The sequence below is a fragment of the Sander vitreus genome, chromosome 17, assembly GCF_031162955.1.
Source record: "Sander vitreus isolate 19-12246 chromosome 17, sanVit1, whole genome shotgun sequence".
NCBI classification, from domain to species: domain Eukaryota; kingdom Metazoa; phylum Chordata; class Actinopteri; order Perciformes; family Percidae; genus Sander; species Sander vitreus.
Genome location: NC_135871.1, coordinates 777236 through 799466, shown reverse-complemented (window position 1 = coordinate 799466; position 22231 = coordinate 777236). Strand labels below are relative to the sequence as shown.

The 22231-nt window shown below is 41.3% G+C and overlaps 1 protein-coding gene across 2 annotated transcripts in view; it reads right to left on the bottom strand.

The window, feature by feature from the left end:
- The window catches only part of hspa12a (heat shock protein 12A), a 52240-nt gene that overhangs the window by 28572 nt on the left and 1437 nt on the right, over positions 1-22231 (bottom strand). For both annotated transcript variants that reach the window (XM_078273138.1, XM_078273139.1), the window contains exon 2: positions 2661-2737. In XM_078273138.1, coding sequence (XP_078129264.1) covers positions 2661-2737 — 77 coding nt within the window. The remainder of the gene's footprint in view (positions 1-2660; positions 2738-22231) is intronic.

The window sequence follows — 22231 nt, the reverse complement described above, 5'->3', positions numbered from 1 at the left end:
AACTCATTCCTGCATGTCTAGAGTCCCTGGTTCTGTATTTTGTGGCCTGTGTCCTATCACGGTTTGTTGCTGCAGTGACCCCATCTGGCCCTCCTGCTGTGCTCCTCTCATATTGTTATGCAATAGATCAGACATTGTAGTTGTCAAACGGTACCTGAAGAAAAAATGTTTTGTCAAAAGATGAACAGATTCAAATCAAAGAAGACTGTGAGAAACCTGTGCTGAGGGACTGTCTACTGTAGGGCTGTAAAGGGTCTTGCATTTGTGATGGAACACTGACCTCCAGGTACTGGCGCCATACATCAGCATGTACGACAGAAAGTACAAGCTTTCCCTCAAGTTACCAGCTAACCAACGCAAGTTGTAGCTTGCTAGCTTGGTTGGTAGAAGCAGAGAATTTCTAATAAGGGAAGAAGTTCCACTCTCTCGTTACTTCTGGCTTCTGAACTGGTTGCAGTTCCACTCTGGTTCCATATGAGGGCGCTCACAGGCGAGTGTGGAATTAATGGAGGTCTATGGAGCTATACCCCTCAAAATCCACTTTTCTCAGGATATCAGTTTTTGTCTAGTAATTTGAATGTTGCATTTGAAAGGGGAGGCTAAGAAAATACACACTGCTGGGTGTTAGATTTTTTTAAAGTGGCTTTTTTGTTCTAAAAAGCCTTTTAAAATGTCAATGACGTCATACACATATACGGCCAGAGATACTGCTTTACGGCAAGCTCTGAGTCACTTCCTTTGTTCTCTTGAGGCATCGACAACACAGCTGACAGGTTAGGCTCTCCCTGTCAATACAACACAGCTGACAGGTTAGACTCTCTGTTAATACAACACAGCTGACAGGTTAGACTCTCCCTGTTAATACAACACAGCTGACAGGTTAGACTCTCCCTGTTAATACAACACAGCTGACAGGTTAGACTCTCCCTGTTAATACAACACAGCTGACAGGTTAGACTCTCTGTTAATACAACACAGCTGACAGGTTAGACTCTCTCTGTTAATACAACACAGCTGACAGGTTAGACTCTCCCTGTTAATACAACACAGCTGACAGGTTAGACTCTCCCTGTTAATACAACACAGCTGACAGGTTAGACTCTCTGTTAATACAACACAGCTGACAGGTTAGGCTCTCCCTGTCAATACAACACAGCTGACAGGTTAGACTCTCTGTTAATACAACACAGCTGACAGGTTAGACTCTCTCTGTTAATACAACACAGCTGACAGGTTAGACTCTCCCTGTTAATACAACACAGCTGACAGGTTAGACTCTCCCTGTTAATACAACACAGCTGACAGGTTAGGCTCTCTCTGTTACTACAACACAGCTGACAGGTTAGACTCTCTCTGTTACTACAACACAGCTGACAGGTTAGACTCTCTCTGTTAATACAACACAGCTGACAGGTTAGACTCTCCCTGTTAATACAACACAGCTGACAGGTTAGACTCTCCCTGTTAATACAACACAGCTGACAGGTTAGACTCTCCCTGTTAGTACAACACAGCTGACAGGTTAGACTCTCCCTGTTAATACAACACAGCTGACTGGTTAGACTCTCTCTGTTAGTACAACACAGCTGACAGGTTAGACTCTCTCTGTTAATACAACACGGCTGACAGGTTAGTCTCTCCCTGTTAGTACAACACAGCTGACAGGTTAGACTCTCCCTATCAATACACGTGCTAGAAAGAGATTTGCTAATGTGTTAAAGACCACGCCGAAATATTCACTCTGACATTCTGGTTCTGCTTCGGATGCCGTCAAGCGGGATCTCCGATCGTAATCAGTCCTTCACTGACCAATCAGCATTCATTAGCAGAATGCTAGCGTGTTATGGGCAACAACGACTCAACCTGTATACCTGTGTACCTATAATCCATGTTGAACTTGCAAAAACTACAATCAAATCTGAGATTTCTCAACGACAATCAGGCGAAAGAGACACATTTAGCCGTCTAGCTCCATAGAGTCCCTTCATTTAGCCTTCTAGCTCCATGGAGTCCCATTCATTTTGCACTGGGCCGTGATCACCCCCAGTGGTACTCTGGTGGAACTGCAACCAAATTCGGTACAATGGGGCTGAATAGGGAGTGAACAGGCTCTCCGTAGACGGGCTCTGGTAGAACGCTGAACAGGACATTTTTAGGCGACCAAAATGTTCCAGTTAACTTTGCTGAAGTGAGAACACACAGTGAGAGGGTCAGAGTTTAAGATGAAAACACGGACAACACCCAAAAACAAGTGCAGGTTTATTTTAATGTCCACAGTGTTAGCATGGTTAGCATTGCTAAGCCTCTGTCTTGATTGGCAGGTTCTAGCGCATCCCCCGCTTTATCCTCTATTGTAGAATAAATGGGGCCATTCATTACAAAATGAATGTCATGCTGTATTGAAGAAGACTTGAAACTAGCGGTTGAGACCATAAACTGATTATTAAAATGTTTATTGAGGTAATAATCAAGTGAAAAGTAGGGTAATTTTTCTATAGAAACAGACTTCTTTTTGGAGCCAGTGGAGGTGTCCCCTGCTGGAAATTAGATAGAATGCAGCTTTGACTAGCTTCTGCATTTGCTTCACATTCACTTTATTACACACAAAGAAAGCACAGGGGGTACATAGTAACAGTAGGTCCATAAGAGAATTAAGCCACCTGAGTATGTGAAGGAGACAGCGGGGTGATTCCAGGGTCTCCCATGCTCTTTGCTGGAGAAGGATTAGCCATCGCATCTGTAGAGGAAGACAGAAAGATATTCATGTCACAATCACACACTGTACCTTTTTCATCTTGCATGTTCCATTATTCAGTTATTTATTTGGATGCTTACTTATACTATACTATGATAAGACAATATTTCCTTCTGGAACTTATGTTCGAAAAAGTGTGGGTCCTTTTATGTCGATGACTAGTCAATTACGTGTTCACAAACTCAGATGTTCTTTTTAAATGGAGAGCATCCCTGTTTGTGTGTGTGTGTGTGTGTGTGTGTGTGTGTGTGTGTGTTTATTTTCATTGAAAGGCCTCATCATTTTTCTTTAAATTCCTTTTTTGACTGGACCATGAATCCCAAACCCCAACATATTCAGTTTGCTGTCATATATGACAGCAAATCATCTTTTCTGAGAAACTCAAACCAGTGAATATTGCCATTCTTCATAAATAGCTGTAGTTTGATCGATGATAAATGAATTGACGAATCATTCCAGGTCTAGTCCAGAGTGACTGGAGTAATTTAACCTTTGAGGTGATCTGGTGTCACCTTAATCCTCCTGGAGAACAGAGGATCAACTCCTGAACTTTCAGTCCTATCAGAACAGCTATTTAGTGGTACCCTAATTCAAATAGCATAATTATCATTTCAAGCTTACCAGGAACAATTTAGCTAAAGCAGTGACTGAAATCAGCTCATGACTTTGAGCACAATGCTATAAACACACTTAGTAGAAATGCGAATGAAACAGAGCCAAACAAGTTGCTATCAAGGCTGATTAGTAAGTTGGCTAAAATGTTTTTGGTTTGATCCCTGTAGCTGCCAGGAGCCTTTTCCATCAAACAGTCATGGTGACTGAGGAGGCCCAGAAACACAGAGGCTCGGCCCAGCTGGGGAGCTTGAAATCTGGAAAGTCTCAGGCTGTAAATGTCTGAGAAGTGAAAGCTCATTTCCTGGTGCAGAGCTGCAGACTGACAACATTTACTCCATTCAAAAGCAGAAAACATCCGTTGCACCTGTCTTTAAAACACAATGACATTTGAATTGAATTGGAGATTCTCTCCCCATTTGCTACCATCATTTTCATTAGTCTGCCTTAATAGCCTTCACAGAAAGTGTTCTTTGAACACACACAATAATAATACTCCCTCGACGTATTGTAAGTGTCTGGCAGAATCGTCTCACGACGGGACAGCACGTTATCCATCCTATTTTTCCGCCTCGCTCACCCTTTTCTCTTGTCCACCCCCCTACGGAGTGGATGAGTGGTCTGAAGACCCATAATACACTTTGCCGGGCAATTACGGTGCAGAATTACAGACCACCTGTGGCTACAATCCATCTAGCCACCATCCAGCAGCCCACTCCCAAAACCACCTCTACAACCTTGAGTTTTTATTCCCAACAATTGCCATAAAAATAAAATCCTGATTAAAGAAGGAAAGTGATTGCTCTTGTAGTGAATAATATCTCAAGTGCTGTATTACTGAGGTTTGGCTGAGGCGTTCTTTGTAATTGTGCTAGCTCAATATGTTTACCTCCATGGAAAAAGCCATGTCATTACAGAGTTTCTGAACAGGCAGCTGTGCATTGTAAGGCAACTGCTTATCTACTACTTTGAGTCTTTCAATCCTACTTTTAATTCAATACAAAAAGGAATGGGAGATAAAGTCATACCAATCAATAGTGTGTACAGCCACTTATTTAAGGCTGTAAAACCTTAAAATTATTGAACAATCCACAAAAATATAGTAGAATAAATTTGGTCCCTGCTTCGTTCTGATCTAATTTGTTGGGAAGTCAAACCTGGCTTTTTTGTGGTAGATCCTAAATTGGATCTGCTAGAATGGTCAACCTAGTTAGGATTAGACATGGGGAGAGGGGATTGGTTGGGGTACGCTGATACCAGATTAAGCCAATCAGAGGCAGAATAAGGCAGGGCACCAGGCATGTCTTTGACGTCGACGCGTCTAGCGGATCCGATCGAGCATTTACCCTTTTATGTCTGGCTAAAGGTGCTGACAAACAAGTCGGCCATCGGTCCAGGTGGTGAGCTAGTTTTCGCTGTGTGTCACGCATCGTCGCTACTTGTCGTCCCCTTAAACAGCTAGTGACTGTCGCTCTGTAGCACAGAGCTCTGTAGCCGATGTCACGTGACCATCCAGGGGTCTCCTAGTTTTCGTAGGATATCATAGGTTTTAGTGTGCATAACCTTTTGTACAATATCATACAAACCTGTTCATGAGAATGCATTGAGCTCACAACATGAACACCCCCCCGCCCCACTCGTCATAACAACCATAATATTCAAGACAACGCACCAAAATACCAACAAAACAGTCAGCTGTAAACCAAATAAACATAAATACTGACCAATGTCAAAGATTGTTGTTCCCAGCAGTCACTTAGACACAAAAACATAGAAAAATATGTTCCAGGATGAAAAGAAAAACAAAGTTACCCTTTAATGAGACCCCTAAAAACATGATTTGTTACATTTTTTTTTTTTTGGGGGGGGGGTCTGTTATACTGACAATATGCTATTTTTGCAATGCATTTCTATTTTTCTGTGGCTGTATTCAGAACTGCCAACTACATACTACAGACGGACGCAGTATGTAGTACCTACTGCATACTGCATACGTCAGCAGTATGCATATCTACCTGTGTTTCTTCTCTGTCTCTCTGCTATTTTGTAAAGGCAAATACGTCTAAAATATAATAGCAGTATTTGAAATGGTCTAATCCTCAACATTTGATACTTGCAAGTTGACTGCATAACAGCATTGCTTAACCTAACCTACCCTTAGCAGCACAGATGAGGGCATCCCGGGTCCTGTCCCTGTTCCACACGTTGGAGAGGCATGAGTCAAATTAAACTGGAAATGTTGTATTCCTTTGAAAGCCTGCTGAACTCATGTTGATATTGCAGCACTGTCTGTGCAGCTGAAAAGGATGTGAAGACTCTTATTTTCTCTCTTCTCAGCAGGAGCATTGACTTCCTGTTGCCTCACATTCCATCTATTCCCCAAACGACTGTAGCTCAGAGGCCTGAGCCACGAGAGCATGTTAGTAAAATGATCAGGCACTTAACTAAAAAAAATCAATCAGTCTAAGTACAACTGGAAACAGGTTCCTTGGAGTTTAAAAGGCTCACATCAGTAAAGGTCAGTCTTCAGTTTTCTGATGACATTGTTGCGTCCTTTGTTGGACTAAGGTCACATTACCAAGGGTCTGCCTGATGAAAAGAGCAGCTAATCCAATACATGCTTTTAGCCTGCACCCAAGGGAGAAAGTAAGTCACCAGCAACATTTTAGTAACCATTACCCAGACAGCAGGCGTCAAACCACCAGAATAGATAGCAGTCCGGTAAAAACCACTGTACACCTTAGAACTTAAATGACAAAGCCAACTATCCCCTCTCAATATCTGATCTGATTATTTACTGTAGCCTATGTTTCCATTAGATGGCACCACGTGAGTGGTAGCCTGTTGCAGCAGCTCTGAGCCTTTTTGTACATTTTTCTTTTGAGCTGCTGTAGCACAGCAATATCCCCAGTGTGGGATTAATAAAGTCTATATTATCTTATCTTATTAAAATGTGCAAGTTTGAAGGTAGTTTCAAAAATGTCAGCAAGAGGATGTCGTTAAAATATGTCCATATCTTGTTGTGTAGACCAGTATTTATTCAAAGCACTGTACATTTGTTGTATTTCCTGTAACTGCTTCACAATAAAAGCCTCCTGCTAGGTTGGTTTCAGTATTTACTGTGTAGAATTACGCCGGAAACACTGAAGCGCTGTAAATAGCCACAAAGCAGAGCTATTTTCATTTTGGCAGCCATGTCCAATCTGTCCCGCCACACCGGCTGCGATCAGGCGTGGAGCGGCCGGCCCGCGCGCTGCAGCGATTGTTTCAGCGTCTCCTCTATTTCTTCCGTGAGCCGCGAGCGAATGTGTCAAGCAAGGCAGGTAATCACATACGGGAAGGCCACAGTGCAGCTGGATACTTTACAAAATAAAACAAATTTCAAAATAAAACACCCAGGTTTATGGTGATTTTTGGTCCTGACTTCTCAGCTGTGTCTACAACGAGACACAGGATCAGGCACACTGAGAGAGAGACCGCCACGGAAGAATGCGCTTCTGGTATGAACCGGGCTCGCGATCAGGCTATTCGTGGCGCGTCCACGTGCAGTGTGTTTCCGCTTTTACACAGTAAGTCAGTAGTATACAGTTGGCTTGCACATATTTTACATGCTTTTGGGGGTCGTATTTCAACGAGTTAGAATAGTAAAATTTTAATACTTTTCATATCTAAACATTATAATGAATCTATAGCTGTTTGGAGCCCTTTTACCTCGGGCCCCCAGGCAGTTGCCTACATGCCTTTATAAAGTCTGCTCTTGGTGTTTTTTTCCCTTGAACCACTGGGACTTGGATATATGGCGCAACTATGTCATTGCAGGTGAACTGCTCAGGACCTAAGGAAGCTCAGTACAAGATGAGCAGAGCGAGATGATGAGCTGTGATGAGATGAGCGGTTCTCAAAAGCAAGCAGCAATACCACAGGCCAAGCAAACGGCTTGTTCTGCACAGGCATGATTTGAGCACTGCACTAGTCTAGTTAAATATTCAAAATGTGCATAAACTTGTTAATAAAGGCACAGAGAATCTTGGGTAATCTTGATAGACAATGGAAGCCTGTTTGAGAAGACAGTGGTGTCTAAGACTGTGATGAACACAGAGACAGATACAAAGCAAAGCACCGACTGTTACCTACAATAGCAGAAGAAGAGCCTCATTAAATTCACTGCAGCAAACTGAGAGGCATAAACACAACACAATACACCATCAAAGAGCCACATTCATAAGGGCGAGGGCAAAAGGAGTTTGGGAAGAGAATGTGCTGTTTCTTCTTCCCATGTGAGGTCTCATTCATTCATGCTATGCAGAGAGAGATCCTACCCCCCCCCTCCTACGACACAGACACACACACACACACACACACACACACACACACACACACACACAAACTCCTCTGTCCCCGCCTAACTGCATCCACTTGGCCATCAGCCCAGACACAGTGCAGAGAAACAGCCTGACAACAGCTGCAGCCACTACACACACATACAAATCTGCATGCACTGTCACATCTACACACAGATCTGCACAAATGGCTTTTTGAGGACGAATGACAACATATTTTTAGAATAAAGCTGCCAAGAGCTTGCAGATACTCAATACTTACATCTAATCATTTTTATCCATTTATTCTTAATTGTTGACATGGTAGATAAAGCCTCTGAAACACTGATACTTAAACCCATGCCGAAAGTGCTGTGCCATACTAACGAAATGTTCTCACACTGGGGCTAGGCAATATATCGATATTATATCTGTATCATGATATGAGACTAGATATCGTCTTACAAGTGTTGTCTTTCCCTGGTTTTAAACGCTGCATTACAGTAAAGTGATTTTTCTGAACGTACAAGACTGTTCTAGCTGTTCTATTATTTGCCTTTACCCACTTAAACATTATTTACACATTGAGGCCCGGATTGGCTAATCGGGAGCACCGGGAGAATTCCGGGTGGGCCAGTCTGGTTTTTGGTCGCGGCGGTGTTTAGTCATGGTACTGGGTTGAAATCATAGTTGAAATATATCATGGATGCTGTCCCTAGGCTGCCTGGACTCGCAGCCCACTCTTTTTATTTATTTGTTTTTTAGTTAAAAAATATAACCACTTTCTCAGCCCAAATGTTACTAGTGACTTTCCTTTTATCATCAAAAGTGTATGTAAAAGTAATGAAAGGGAATAGGATGAAAGTAATATGAAATATTATTCAAATTTGTATTTATTCTTTTATTTCATTTCAAGGTTTGTATATCTGTGAACACTTATCTGCACAGAAAATAGATTCTGATATTGTTGAACATCATTGTGTTGTTGTATAAAAGGTAACTGTTCTAATAAATCTACATTGTGAAGCAACTCTTATATTTGCACTGAATTGGTTTGGAGACACTACCTTATTTAATCATTAAATTAATAAATATTGGTGTATCTCTTTTCGGTGTTGTAGTTTGTAGACGGTCCCTAAGCATTCGTCTTGCCGTCTCAACACCAGAACTAAACAGGGCTGAATTAGCACGACTTTTATGTCTTTCTAGATGTCACATCTACTGCAGTCAGATTCACTGTGTTCCCTCAGAAGGAATCACTTCACATGGGTAGGCTCTTGGAATGACATCTCCAGCATGTTTAGAGGCTAAAAACACGTTTAAAACTTGCCCTGTTTAAGCCTGTTGGGTGCTAACTCTAGCAGGAGGATCACACGGTGTAGGCAGCACCGATTGGTTTCGTTTTTCTCGCTACTGACAGTACTCCACATTTACAACCAACAGAGCTACGGGTTGGAATCCACGGGAATTTCTCCTTTAAGACAGACCAATAGTTTGATTCATGACTGCCTATCAGACTTTTTAACCATTAATTTTATCATACCAACAGTGTTGGGGAGTAACGGAATACATGTACCGCCGTTACATATTCAGAATACAAATTTAAATAGTTGGTATTTAGATTACAGTTACATGACGATACTTCTCCGTTTCACGGGTTTATTCATTCTCGCAACTCCATGCATTTTTCAGAAGCCCCAATATGAAAACGAAAAAATTTGCGTGATCACTCATAGAGGTAGAGATGGAGCCGGAACCGGCACAACAGAGCCAGGGCAGGAATGGTTTCTATCTTGGAAATTCAAACAGCATTTCACATTAAAGAAAGAACAGGGAGAAGGAAATATAACTGTGCAGTGCAACCTCTGCTAGCCAGCAACCAACTTCCTTTCAGTGTCCAGATTCCTCCACCTCCAACCTGAAGAAGCATCTTAAAGTAAGTTATTATTTAATTAGCCAGGAGCAGTCGTCTGCTGTAGTTTTACTGCTCACCTTGCTATTTTATAGTTGACGTGTGACTTTACATTCTCCTACGTGCTGATTTACTAGCCCCAGAGCCGTTGAAAGACTGACTAGCCCCGTTTGACATGTTAGCTAACGTTAGCTAAAATTAGCTCGTGGTAGCTTAGACTGCGGTTACATTTTTGTAGTATGCAGTTTGGGACTACAAATACAAAAATCTATCTGCTTGTTCAGCCAGTTGGAACAGAAGAACACACCAGAACAGGCCTGTTTAGTAAGCTGGATGTGATGGCCGCATTCCTACTTATAACATGCAGTTCAATGTGGAAGTAATCCAAGTATTCAGAATACGTTACTCAGATTGAGTAACGTAACAGAATACGTTACAAATTACATTTTTGGGCATGTATTCTGTATTCTGTAACGGAATACATTTTGAAAGTATCCTTCCCAAGACTGCATACCAACTACCTTCATATTCGCTTCACATTTCCACATCAAAGTAGCCAGACAGAGTGTTGGGCTACTTCTAGTGAAACAGATGTTCAAAAGACCCAAAGTGGTGCATTGTTTATTACAACAAAGACAAACCTCTGGGACCTCTTAACCTGGGACCCCTGCTGTCATCAGGTCAGCTGCTAGCTGCTAGCATCCTCGTTTGTCCTGCCGCCACAGCATCACTATTTTATGGATGAAACATGTCGGAGAAACGTAAAAGTGCTGATAACTCCTCTGTATCAATAAAAGAAAGTAAGGCTGTATCTCGAGAGTTACCTCAACTTCGGTTTCAGGGGGGGCTCAGCTTTAAGGAAATGCTTTAAAACTCTCTGCTGAACAATGGCTTTCCTTCCTGCCTATCTGAAATGGAGAAACTGATAATAGCAAAAGATTTGATTTGAAGACAATTCTCTTAACCCAAACTAGACAAAAATAGATCACTATTGTGCTGACATCCAAGGCAACACATCATTATCTGCAGTAGTCTTTGCCAACACACATGTATGGTTAACTGTCACTGATTTTTGGTATTGGTTTGTCCAGTGTTCTCTTATTGTATCACATACCTTCATGTTTCAGATCTGATTCTGCAGCCATGCGTTTCCTGGGGTGTGTGCATATTTTAAGAGCCTATGAATTATTCAGCAGTGAGGATGTATTCACAACCAAGCAGTGCAGCTTCCCATTTTAAGGTTACATATATTTGTCCAAGCTGAAAGGCAGCAGATAACAAAAAAAAGCATTTACTATTTAATTCTGTTTCATATTCACTAATAACTCATCAGGTTGCTTTTCTGTCCTGTGCTGTGAACAGCAGATCAACAGATATTAACTACCGATTCTGCAGAGGTATTGTAGTGGCACGGCTGTAGTCAGGACTGCCACAGGCAGGGAGAATGTTTCTCAATTTCAAAAGAAAGGGATACATTGACCTGCTTCATATTGGTGTGTATTAGTTAGAGATGCATTTAGCTGTTTCCCTGTGCATGGATTTGATCCCATAGCCCAAAGAAATGTAGGTCAGAGGGACTGGATATTCTAAATTAGCTGTAGATAGTGTGTCTACAAGAGTGTTAGCCCTGAGTGGTCCAACCCTTTCGCCGATACCAATATCTATATTTGAGAGAGAACAAATCTGTTGGCTGAAACGTATATAACATAAGCGGGACACTTCACAGTAAGAAAATAAATTCAAAAATGCTCTCTTGTGAACAAAACTGTTTCTAAATTACCACAAACATATCTTTGGCATTTCTGAACTGCAATTTGATGTAACTTTTTGGCTTGACATGTTGAAAACAATATACAGTATCTGTGATAAGCTAATATTGGTCAAAAATATTAATTTATGGGTCAACCTCTAGCTCTGAGATAGACTGGTGATGGTTTTGCCCAAATTTCAGTACCCCTATGTAATGTTTATCAGGATAGAATATGTATAGTCCCTTATTAGTCAAAATAGATTCAATAGAGTCAAGACCAAGCCATGATGAAGTGTACAGCACAGAGCACAACACATCTATGTTATGTTGTGTATGAACTGCTGTCTTTTATTCTCTGCTGGCTGTAGAAAGAATTGCCCCAGTCGGGGATAATGAAGTTTACTGACTTGACAACACATCTATCAGATCTGTAGGAACTCCAGCCCCATTTCTGACCTCAGCACTCTGTAGGTTACTCTGTGATTCGCTCACATAGCTTTTATATTAGTTGACAATATAAACATTTTCACCTGAATCCAGCAGTGGTTTCCATATTCAAAGGTATGTTGTGATCCTATACATATCTACTGTCTGTAATGATTAAAATGTTGATAAATCCACAGACTATGCCGCTCCACTCTGATCTTCCACTCTGCAGGCTAACTATGGCTGTCAGGGGAAATCTGCCAAACTATTGGCCTTATTGTTTTTGCCACGGGCAAATCTTTTTTCATTCTGGACAGTAGACATCTGTGAAACCTGAGTACCTTACTCTTGGTCACATTGGTCATTAGCCTGATGAAGACTCAGTAAGGTTGAAGTGTTGCCTTTTTCAGTCTACTAAGTATTTTTTGGGAGCAATCATACAGTATTTGGACTCTACTTTTTTCTTTCACTTTTTCAGAGTAAAATATTCATTACTGACATAATAAAATGGGGCGTTAGCAACTAAAGACTGTCCACTTTCAACAAACCCATGCTTAAGAAATGACACAAGAAATGTATCAATGGCATGTGGAAAAGCTTCACAGCAGCAATGGGAATGCACAAATTAGTTTTTTTTTTTTTTTAACTATGAAGCAAACACTTGCTTGACATGCCACAGCAACATATGAAACCATTTACCATCTCACTGAGGACGCAGCATATTGCTTTTGAACTCTTGGTGCTAATGGAAGATCTAAACTTGTATAGTTTGTAATAAGACAGTGTTTAAATGAATCCACAGAAAGAGAGACTTGTCCACAATTTGTGCAGAGAGAATATTTAGATTTGTCCACAGTACAGACTTATTAACATTGTTTTTGTTTTACAAATAAGTGGTTTCCTCCCTCCTTCTTTACCAGCTCATATCTGATGGCATGTGAGTAGTACCTCCCCCATCCTGTTCCTCCCTCCACAGATCACCATCTCCTCCCCCAGATGGCTCATGTCTGAGACATGACACAATGCTGAAAACAGCCTGTTCCCATTTCCCCTCAACAAACTGAACCACGGCATTATTATCATTATTCTGTTCAGGTTCAGCTCAGGCCAATGATTAGGTCCATCATGTCATATTATCTTTTATATGAAAGCATACTAGGTCAGGGGTGTCAAACTCACCTTCACTGAGGGCCCCAATGGAAATGAGAATCACACCCAGGGCCAGACATGTAGAGTTTAATGACATGCATACATCGAAAAAGTAAAATATCTTTGACTGTATTAGTGCATGGCGTTTTGTTGACATTTTTTTTCGTCCTTTTTGTTGCCTTTTCCGACTTTTTGTGGCTTTCTCAGACGTTTTTGTCGTTTTTTATGAAATGTGTTGCTTTTTTGTCGCTCTTTTCGAGGGCCTTGAGTATGACACATGTGGCATAGGTGGTGTTCTGGTGTTTTTTTATGTAAATGTTTATTTATGAGTTTATGCTCAAATTTCCATGAAGTTACCAAAAGCCTCTCATAGCTCATTACATTTTGACATACTGCATTGTGGGTGAGCATTGTGGATTGGCACAAAGAAAAGCAGGAAGCAGCTCTCTCTACACAGCATTCCTGGATGGGAAAACAACATGCTCTGGTTTATTGGCATTTCTTTAAACCAATCACAATCGTCTTGGGCGGGGCTAAGCTCCGGACGGAGCCACGGTGCCTCTGCTAAATAGCCTCAGGAAGGAGGCAACAGAAAACTCAGATTGGACAGATAGTCTAGCTAGCTGTCTGGATTTACCCTGCAGAGATCTGAGGAGCAGTTAACCATAGTCCTCACAAATCCACCAGAGGTTAGCAATCCTGTAGATGAAACATCGTCTATATATACTAATGTGAGAGTAACAACTGACATTTATAAACACATACAACATGCCTAAATGTAAACGGAAATGATGTGTTTATTTGCATATAGAGCGGGGAAGTGAGATCTGATCACAAGTGGTTACTCAGGCGGATTTTAAAACCAGGTGGAAACTGGGTTTTAAAGGGGTGGTTCAGAATTTTGGACATAGGAGCTCATTTCCAGGTTAGCCAGTGTGTTATTTATCAGTGGAGACCGTTTTCAACACTTTTCATCCAGTCCTTCCAGTTGCAGAGTTCGCTGATGCTAGGCTAACGCAAGTCAACAGTATCTGCTAGCCTGCCACTAAAAACAGTCTTACCCACTCCACAGTACACCCGAAGCAAATACATTATAACGCCAGACTCTCGATGGAAATGTCTGTGTTGATAGAATAATGTTAGAAATAAAACTACCCTTGCATCGCATTGTAATAGTTATACTTTGTTCCCTGTAGTTGGTAGCATAGGCTACAGCAGCGGCGGAGTGACATTACCTAGGCTACTGAGAAAGCCGGTTTCCATGACAATCACACAAGTTTATTTACCTGCCGCTGCAATTTGCATGTAAACTGTCCGAGCTCACATGACTTTTCTGTCAGCAATTACCTAAAGTTAGCGGTTAGCCCAGCCAGGTATCTACCAAGACCGTTAGCTGACGTTGTCACTCTCCACAATGCATTGAACTGTAACGTTATCTCCACTAACGTTGTCAGTCTCAATCTTTCAGTAGCAGCTAGGCTAACATTATGAAAAGGGCTAGCTTTATTAGCTTGAGTAGCCTACCAAAAGTTATTACCTGTTCATCAGTAGCTGTTGGTGCATCTGGAAAGACGGATGGAACCGCATTCATGGTCAGTGACTTGTGGTCCTTTAGATTGCGGGGTTTTTCAAAGTCGTCTGGTCTAAAATGATCACTACACATTCGCAACTTGAGTAGAGTCTCGGCCGGTGTCTTGATGTCCAAGCCAGCAGCAACAAGCCACAGTTGGTTCCTTTATGGATCTCCCAATGGAAATTTGTGGAAACTTTGTGGTGCCCATCTGTTTGGTTTATTTTTACAATTTCTACATGCACACTGAATCACCATGTTGCCTAGTCCTTAGTTTCCAATCCAATGCTTCAATACCACTGTACTAGGCTACTACGAGGTGTCCCGACTGGAGTGCGCTTCTCTGTTTACTTTTCGGCATAGTACTACTAACTGGAGCAAAGTAAAATTCTGCCGCTGCTGAGAAACTAGTCCCTCAAAATGTAATGTGATCGTTGAGATGCAAGGGTAGTTTTATTTCTAACATTATTCTATCAACAGACATTTACATTGATAATCTGGTGTTATAATTTATTTGCCTCGGGTGTACTGTGGAGTGGGTAAGACTGTTTTTAGTGGCAGGCTAGCAGATACTGTTGACTTGCACTAGCCTAGCACCAGCTAACTCTGCATGAAAAGTGTTGAAAACGATCTCCATTGATAAATAACACACTGGCTAACTTAGAAATGAGGTCCTATATCCAAAATTCTGAACCACCCCTTTAAAGGCAATATTAGTCATGTTGCTGCAGTCTTTGGCCACGTCCACACGTACCAAACCATCTTTTTTCCCCTGTCTTCCCTGCAACCGTGTCAAAAGAAATGTGCGTCCAAACGGATCCATTTGTAAAAGACTCAACACGCTACTTCATATTCCATGCTTATAGGAGGCGCTGTTTCTGCTACAGAAATTCACCAAAAACGGAGAAGAAGAGCATAGTCTTCAGTCACTCCCGATCATAACATGATAGACTATAATAACTTTCACCACTGCTCATTTTATAAAGGCCGCCGCAGGAAAACGTGTCTTTGTTTACATTGTGTAATGTGCTGTTGGATTGCTTTTTATTTTGCAATTCTGTCTGCAATCGGACATGATTGCAGCGTGCTAGCTAGCAGAGCTAACGTTAGCGCGCTAACGTTAGCCCTGCTAAAATGGATAAATACCATCATACAGCAATCAGAATATGCAAAACAAAAGAACACAAGGCAGCTCCACGTAAGAGCAGGCATGCAAAAATTCATATTTTTTAAAAAGGAGCACTAAAGACAAAATGTTGATGATTGCAGATTGTGTTTGTGTAACATCGGCAGTCAAACAAACATCAATGAACCAATGTCTTTTTGATAATCTACACGTTTTTCTTGCGGTAGCCTTTCTACAATAAACCGTGCTAAACGTTACCATAATCCGTTCAAGGAGTTGATAAGTAGACAGATTAGCTAGCTAGTTGATAAGTTGTCTACTTCCACTTTATAAACAGCTAACCATAGCAGCTAACGTTAACGTTACGTCCCTGCTGGAGCGTCAGCTACTTTAGCGATGTTTAACGTTAGCTACATAACGTTAGAGGTCGAGAGGTGTGGCAATGACATCATCGATATGCACGTATGTGGCTTCGCCATCCAAACGAAGCCAAAAGGGAGCCGTTTTCGATTTTTTTCACGCTGGGACCAGGTTTCATCCTGTTAACAGGTGTGTTAACAGGATTCATTTGGACAATCGGCCCAAACGAACGAAGCGTCTCCATGTGGATGGCCCCTTTGTTTAATTTCAAATCAGAGCCTAAAGAAAACTGTCTGAATACTGAAGTCTGAAAGTGGTATGAGCTGATCTTGGAGAAGGTAATGACTAGGGTGTTAAATCACCCAACCCCCTTAACACCCACCACCAACAAACCCCCTGTCTGACACCCTCCCCTTCCCCCCACACAATTCACAGACAGATGTCAACAACATGCAGAAGCCACTTCATTTACCAAACAGTTATGTAAATGAAGTACCTTTTGGTTTTCTATCCAGCTGAGAGCTTCAACTCTTTTCAGTTGACTGCGCTACAAGTGCATCAAATGAACATTGTGGAACATGTGGAACGTGTCCAAATATGCAGAGACACCCGACTAAATATGTACAGAACCACATCCACTGTCTGCTTCAGAATTTGGATCTTCTAAATAGAACTTTTCAGCAACACAATTTACAACATTCTTAGAAAGAAACATGGCTCCATCTCCACCCCACTAATGGCTTCAATAGTGCTAATATCATCTTGACTGTTCTTCAGAGGGCTCTGGCAAAATAAAGCACAGGGTCATCTGGTAAATAAGGTGAAGCTAGACCAAAGTTTGCTCCAACACATAGCAACTTTGTCCATAACACTCTGCATTGGCCGATCTAATACATGCATGCAAACGTTCTGGTAGACCACTTTGTAATCTGAACGACAAACATGATACGTGAATAAAATGATTGTCAACATGTTAACTTTGCTAAGCTGTAAAATCCTGTCTCAGAGTATTATAAACCTCTATGCAGTGCTAATCTTCTGATAAGCCTCCAACCTCATGGATCTATTATTCAAACCAGCTTTCCATATTTCATCTTCTCACTGGTGCCTGAAGCACCACACGTTTTAATGCAGTGGAAACATGAACATGAATTGGTTAGGATCCATGGAATAACAAGCTCATCACCCAGATCTTGGATGCAGGGTGACCTGTGACGGAAGGATTTGTTCTACAGGGATAATCTGAATGTTCGGCACAAAAAACGTATATAATATCATAAATCAGTGCACTTTTCTGTATCATTTTAAAGTTAAAAACGTCATTATGCAATGACAAATTGAACCCAAGATTCCCTTGTTCCATGGTGAACACCTTGGACCACTGTTCAGCAAGCATGCCCAGAACTGTCCACCTTTAAAAAAAAAGAAAAGAAAAGGGAACATTTGAGTTATCCTACCACCCCATCACCTCCTCCCATCCTCCTGTGTTTTTCTATCAGACATCTCCTTTAGTTCCTCTTGTAGTGAGGTGTTCTTGTCTGGCCTGATATTGACATACTCCAGCATTCTGCCTTGATTTTGAAATAAAGTATGCATAGTTTTTACAGTCTGCAGTTTCAGCAGTGCTGTATTTGAGTGTGTGTAAATCAATTTTTTTAAATGCCTGATACACTGAACCAGCACACAGGATAACACACTTGATTAGCCAATAATTACCTCGTGTTGAGAAATCTTCTTTATGGTCTAGGTAATCAGCTGAGTGGTGTTCCAATTGATGTCAATTTGCCGTGTTTTTCTCGCTGCACTGCTCTTTATTGCAGTGCCCAGAGGGATCAGAAGACCTATCAATAATCTGGGGACTAGTGACGTTAAGGGGGAAATGCTTTCTCAGCTAAGAGCCAGACCTTACACTGCACTGAGACCAGTGATGAAATGAGACAACCTTTGGAAACTAAGGAATTTAGGAGCTCAGCTATCCCTGGCTTGGACGGCTATTATCTAAAGCAAATTGTATGCTTAGTCACTGGACACTCCGGACAGTTGTCTAAAAAGCAGATATGGCAATTTGACTCTGCCTTCAGTGCAGTTAGTAGAAAGTCAAAAGACATGACTCAGCAGAGTCACATTTAACTCTGACCTCCCACTCATTGATTATCATAAAATGAACATCTGGAATGTCATATCTCTTTGCATGAGTCGTATAAGTGATTATAATTTCTCTTACTTTTCTGTCATCTTCATTTATTAACCTGGAAGTAAGGTGTTGGAGTTGTATTACTATGGCAACAAGCACTGAGAAACAGTCCTTGCATTATACATTAAATGAATTAATTCTACACGACACTGAAATGTATGTCCTGCAACATTTTATTCAGCTGAAATCATGAGAATTATTTCTACCAAGAGACCACTGCAGAATGTGTTGAGTTCAAGTCACCCACTGCACTAAGACCAGTCCTTTTCTTTTACAGAATAAATGAGCTCAGTAAAGGAGGAGATATAAAACAGTTAAAGCCTCCATACACCTACAGGAGACCTGACTCAGGACTGTGTGGGACAATACAAAATGACCTTGATTGATCTCCATCACTCAACAGATGGTCCGATACCTTTTTTTGCTTCCTGATACCGATTCTGATACCTGAACTTGCGTATCAGCCGATAACGAGTACTGATCCGATTCCAGTGGGTGATATATTGTATTTATTATGTTTTTAACAGAGAATGAACGCCACAGAACTTTCTTTTATTATCCAGTTTGACAGAATAAGAACATAAATTAAGTACTTTAAAGTAGATTTTCTTTGGGGATAAATGACATGGTATCGGATTGGTGCAGTACTCGCCGATACCAGCATTTTAGTCAGTTTTGGAGGCTTTTCCGATACTAGTATCGGAACATCTCTAATCATTCGTGCAAACATGCTCTGGTTTATTGGCATTTTTTTAAACCAATGACAATAATCTTGGGCGGCGCTAAGCTCCGGACGGAGCCACGGTGCCTCTGTTAAATAGTCTCAGGAAGGAACTTGTTTTGGTGGAACGTGTACGTTCAAAAGTAGTTTTAGTCGTGCAACAGAAAACTCCGATTGGACAGATAGTCTAGCTAGCTGTCTGGATTTACCCTGCAGAGATCTGAGGAGCAGTTAACCATAGTCCTCACAAATCCACCAGAGGTTAGAACACCAACACAGAGACAGAGGAAGGGGACGGACATCCGGCCAAAAGAGGGAAATATGGCGGAATTTCCGGTGGCAACGGTGCAATCCTGGAAGTGGAACGTCGTGGACATAGACTACACATTGATTGACCAATGACTATGGACAGCACTGCCAGCGAGCTCTGAACTTTGATCTACTGTCACCTACAGACTACAGACATCTGGGTCAGTGGACAAGTACACACAAAACACTTGTATTTAAACCATTTAAGGTGTTTTTTACAATTCATTTTACTGATCTGTGCAATATATTTAAACAACTATTTTGTGTATATATTTGTTTCTGTTTCTTGCATTTATTGTTTATTCTTATTAATGTTTAATGTGTTTGTTTGTATATGTATGCACCAGGGCTGCACAATATATTGTTTTTATTATGTCATCACAATATCAATTGGTGCAATACAAATATCGCGAAAAGGCTTCGACATATCGTGAAAAAAATTTTATCAGTAGAAAACGGCACTTTAAATTGAAACTGTCATTCTTTCTTTCAGTGGTGCCTTTTATACTCCAGTCCATGTTCAAGCTTAGTTTAGATGTAGACAGTCACAGAGGACAGAGTAACGTGAGGACAACAGATAGCAGTCGGTCATAAGTCGTCCCGAGGTTTACCAGTTTACCAGTAAACGCAACATTTAGTCCCGTCTGTGTTGTTTTTCAGACAACAGCAGTGACCGTAGAGCTAGTTTGAGTCTGTTAGCTCATAGCTTTAGCAGCAGACTGTTGTACGTCCCGCTGTTGGAATCCTCTACAGTGAAATACAGTCACACTGCACCGTTTAGCTGTCAGCATTTTAGCCGTGTTTAATCCGGTTACTACTGTAGCTAACGGTAGGCTAACGTTAGCTGCTGTGTAACGTGTTATTAGTGTTTACTGTAGCTAACGGTAGGCTAACGTTAGCTGCTGTGTAACGTGTTATTGGTGTTTACTGTAGCTAACGTTAGCTGCTGTGTAACGTGTTATTAGTTTTTACTAGCGTGACATGCAGCGATGTTTCTGTTGCCTGTAACGTTTTTTTTGGAGCATCAGAGCGCAACGCAGATATTTTAAGTGGCACCGTAATCCGCGTTGCTATTTCGTCCGGTAGATACCGGGCACCGGTGCCCTGTTGGCACCGGATTTTAACATGCGCCGTTAACGTGAACAGAAAATTGCGTTCCCTGTATCTTTTCACAGCAAACGCGCATGTGTGAAAAGCGGTCGCACAACAGCTGAAATGGCTCCTTCATAGTATCCTTCAACAAAGGAGGAATGTAGCACAATATGGGTGTTAAAGCAGTTATAATTAGCCTATGTGACAATAACATTTGTTTTGGTTAAAATCAACAAATAATCGTGATAATTAATCGTGATCAATATATTGATCAAAATAATCGTGATTATCATGTTGGCCATAATCGTGCAGTCGTAGTAGGATGTGTGCTTCTTTGAAGCACTGCTGGGAGGGGCACTCGCCATTTTGTTGTATTCATTACAGTAATAATGACAATAAAGGCGTCTTATCTTATCTTATCTTTAGAATGTTTGGCATCTAAAAACACAGGCTACTTGTCTTATCTTAAGTCTGAACTGGCCCACACAAAGTTCAGCCAGCATATCAATATGAAGGAATCATAAACACAGGGCCTCTTTCATCCTCCAAGTGCTGCTGTGAAAGTACAAGACAAACACTAACACTAACAAAGTAAATGACATTAGACACGGAAACTTAGCCATACTGGCTTTAGAGATGTTAAGCCTAATGTGATCAGTGTCACATCCAATGGCATATGTGACATCTGGCTGTGAGTGTTGTCATTTATATGCAAGTCAATGCAGCTGGGTGTCACTGCAGGGAGTCTGGCTACAGCGGGATGGCAGAGTGATGCTGCATTCATGCTGCATGGGAATAATCCCAATCACTCAAAGAAATTGCATCATGCAAGAGTTTCAACTCTTAAGAAGGCATAAACTACCTTGGCTTTCTTTTTATCGTTACACAAACTATGTTTGCATTCTAAAAGAAGAGGGGTGAAGAACAGACAGAGGCAGGACCAAACCACACAACATTTTGGGGAAAAACTTCATCTATAGTTTTAAAAAGCCACTAAGCAACATCCAATTATCTTCAGACTATATAGGGTGCTACAATCAACTTATTTTATCAGACCTACACACACATACACATGGCACCTGCAGTGTGATCATCTCTTACACCATGTATAAAGCCCTGCCTTCACAACTCGTATCACTACAAGTGATAATAACATCCAGGTAACAGCGTGTCCTTGTGGCTGACAAATAGGGCTGGGTACAGAATTCAATACTGTTTAGGCACAGACCGAATTGCCTCCTTAGTATTGAGTATCAAAAAATGCCTCGTCATTCAATACCTAAGGAGTAAATCTTAAATCTCCAATCAGCATGCTTCTACCAAGATCTAATAATGTCTGTGATTGGCTGTCTGAGGTTACACGTCATAGAGACTGTAGAGACTCTACATAATGCACTACTCACGTAGTAGGAGCTGAAAAATAACCCGTATCGAAGTCACGGTATTGGTACCGGTACCGAATCTTTTTGAACGATCCCCAGCCCTACTGACAACAGAATCCAGAGCTGGTAGCCTATCTGCCATCTTTCCAGCATGACTTTATTAACCCACAATTAACGTTTACCTTTCAACAGCACAAGCAACCATTTGCTTTAGGAGTTGAAGTTACACAAAAGCCTGGTATTTAGCTCAGATCCCTGCAGGACATCATCAGGGTGCATTCTCCATGGCACTCATTCTGTTCCATTACATAACACTGGAGCGTTGCCAAGCCCCCGGAAAGGTTAGTCCTCAAATGTGTATTCAGAGGAAAGAACTTCAAACCAACCTTACCCCATTTACTTTTTTCCTAATTGAAAGTTTGTTCCTTAAACCTTAAACAGACGTATGATGTCATACAAATGACTAAAAACTGAAACTATCAGCATAGGTAGGATACTAAGTGAATCCCCTGGCACCACTTTAAACTCGATACTTTGTGAGAATGGCGCACACT